Here is a 2,597-nt window from a genome sequence, read left to right as displayed (position 1 = left end):
GACCCAGAAGTAGGCTACTTGTACTGTACTGTATATCGTATTATTTTCGATGGCTTTACTGTATGATCAGTGTAACAGATGAACAGATCGCCACCGGCTTTCATCTAAACACACAGCCACGTAATGATAACAAAACAAAGGTCGGGGGTCATTGGTCAAGCAACACACCAATCAGAGAGCAGCAGTGAGCACACCTCAGGATGTGCTTTATATTTGTATTCTTTATTTCTGATGTATTTCACACAAAAAACCTTTAGTGGAAACGTTTTCACTTATATGATTTAAAAAACGGCAAAGTGGCAAGTCTTGCCCACCCTGCGTTGGGGGGGGGGGGCACAGTGACTCATTTGGGGGGGCATGGCCCGCGAATGACCCCCTATGACGCCGACCCTGTTTATATAGCACCTTTCAACACAAGGCAATTCAAAGTGCTTTACAAAAATGTAACACATTAAGAAAATGGCATTTAAAAACAGTCATTCAAAAGTAAAGATAATAAAATCAACATTAAAAGACAAAATACATGATGTATGCTCTAGAGTGGATTTGTTTCACATTCACACGATCGGGAAGCTGTCGATGTATTAAAACGAACATTGTTCTTGTGTCATTGAAAAGTCATTTGTTGATGGTCCCTAAGTGAAAGCCTCGTTTCGCGGAAATGATTGAGCGAGAAAATTGACGCTCATCCAACCTGAAACTAACTTCACCGCGGTCTAATATTAGATAGATGGATAGATAGATAGATAGATAGATAGATAGATAGATAGATAGATAGATAGATAGATAGATAGATAGATAGATAGATAGATACTTTATTGATCCCAATTAGGGACATTTTAGTTGAGGGCTTAATTGAAGATGTGCAAGAGGAAATACATTCAAACATAAATCAAATCTAACATAATTAGCTTGCAGAACGTGTCTTTATGAGATCTCGCTTTGCACAATGGTTTAGTCCGCCTGCAGAACTGGGAGAAGAGGAGGAATAGGAATAGGAGGAGGGGCTCAGGGACCAGATGATGCTGTCAGAGAGGAGGAGGAGGATCAGAAACACCGAGCTCTCCATCCCATGTGCTTGGCAGAGAAATAAAGGATAATGGGCTCGGATCCTGTCATGTGCTGCTAGAATAAACCTGAATAACGTCGCCTGGGTATAAAGAAGGACCATCATAATAATCAATTTGATCTTTTCCTGAAAATGCTTCCCTGCTCTTCATCCGCGCAGATGGAGGGGTGCGAGGAGCCGCACACACACACGGAGGTAAGCCGATACAAAACATTAAGAAAGAGATAATTTGTCTCTCTATATGCGATGTATTCTGCATACAAAGCATTATGAATGTGTCCGAATATTAGTGCACGTGTTCCCGGCTAAAAAAGGAATTCTTTCACGGTGATATCAGCCGGTGTGATTCGCCGGCCGGCTTCTCCTGGAGGTTTTTTGTAGACATGAAAGAGCCGGACCCCTCCCTAAATCTCCTCTCGACATTCAAGCAGAGAGGAAGGATCTCGCTTTATATTCATCCCGGGGATCTTAAAGGCGGTGTCATGGCAACGTGTCATGATTTCTAAATGGATTTGGGTGGTTTTAGAGAGAAATGTGCCTGTCAGTCTGAATTCTGGGTTAAATGTCTGATTGTATTCCGCTAATAATGAGAAGTAGCCTCAGGTTTGAACATCTCAGTAGAATAAAACAAGAAAAACATAATTATTCTATTCATCACTTGCCTCTAATCTAGCATTTCATGTAGTATTTTACCCTAAAATCAGTAAGAATATAGTGGAAATTGACCCCCCAACTCCCACTGGGGATGATGCCTTGCTTAATGAATCACCAAAGGAATTGTGTTATAGTAGCTTAGCCATTAGCTCCACCCTTTGACTTACAAGGAAACCCATTCAGTAACAATGACTCGCGCAATTATTGGAGTTAAACTGAGAGCTAAACCATTACAGTGTGTGATAATGCCTTGCTTTCCACATTGACCTACATTCATTTTGCGACACACCTACCCTATAGAAGTGTCCAAATAAAGCTACCTATTTACTGGGAATTGATCCCCCAACCCTATAGGTGTGTTAATGCCTTGCTAATGTAGTTGACCTATATAAAGCGGAATGGATCACGTGGTTCTTCTTGAGGCATGGTGGAGCAGGAATGAGTCCTAAACCTGGAAATGAGTCAGCATTTTAGCACTTCCTGTGTCCTCGTGAGGGACTGTTTCTTATCCAAAATCTAATGGAAAAGTCCCATTGATTTTTTTCTTGAGGGAGCCCTTGGGATGCTAACGTTCATGAGAGCTTGTTGACATGTTTGTAATTCATCTCTTATGAACTAGCAGTAGGCTATATACAAATTAAGCTAACATATATACAAAAGTACTGACAAGGTGGTTGATTAATCGCTTTATAGTTGAGTATCAAGTCAATTTACTGGCTAAAAAGCGGAAATATGTGTCCAGTTTGAGGATTTTATTATGTTTGTCAGACAAAATAAGCAAGAAGTCACTAAAGAAACTGATATGTTAGAGAATAAACATGAAAATAATCTTTGGTTTTGCGTTAATTGACCCAAAAGCCTACACGATGAAACC

The 2,597-nt window shown here is 40.4% G+C and overlaps 1 protein-coding gene across 1 annotated transcript in view; it reads left to right on the top strand.

Annotated features, from left to right (window-relative positions):
- Positions 1-1,054: 1,054 nt before the first annotated feature.
- shtn3 (shootin 3) overlaps positions 1,055-2,597 on the top strand; it is a 43,520-nt gene continuing 41,977 nt past the window's right edge. The window contains exon 1 of the mRNA XM_034093291.2: positions 1,055-1,264. Coding sequence (XP_033949182.1) covers positions 1,202-1,264 — 63 coding nt within the window. The 5' untranslated portion in view covers positions 1,055-1,201. The remainder of the gene's footprint in view (positions 1,265-2,597) is intronic.

Source organism: Pseudochaenichthys georgianus, chromosome 10, assembly GCF_902827115.2.
Source record: "Pseudochaenichthys georgianus chromosome 10, fPseGeo1.2, whole genome shotgun sequence".
In the NCBI taxonomy this organism is placed as follows: Eukaryota; Metazoa; Chordata; class Actinopteri; order Perciformes; family Channichthyidae; genus Pseudochaenichthys; species Pseudochaenichthys georgianus.
The sequence above is the reverse complement of the archived record's forward strand: the minus strand, read 5'-3'. Positions and strand labels throughout refer to the sequence as shown.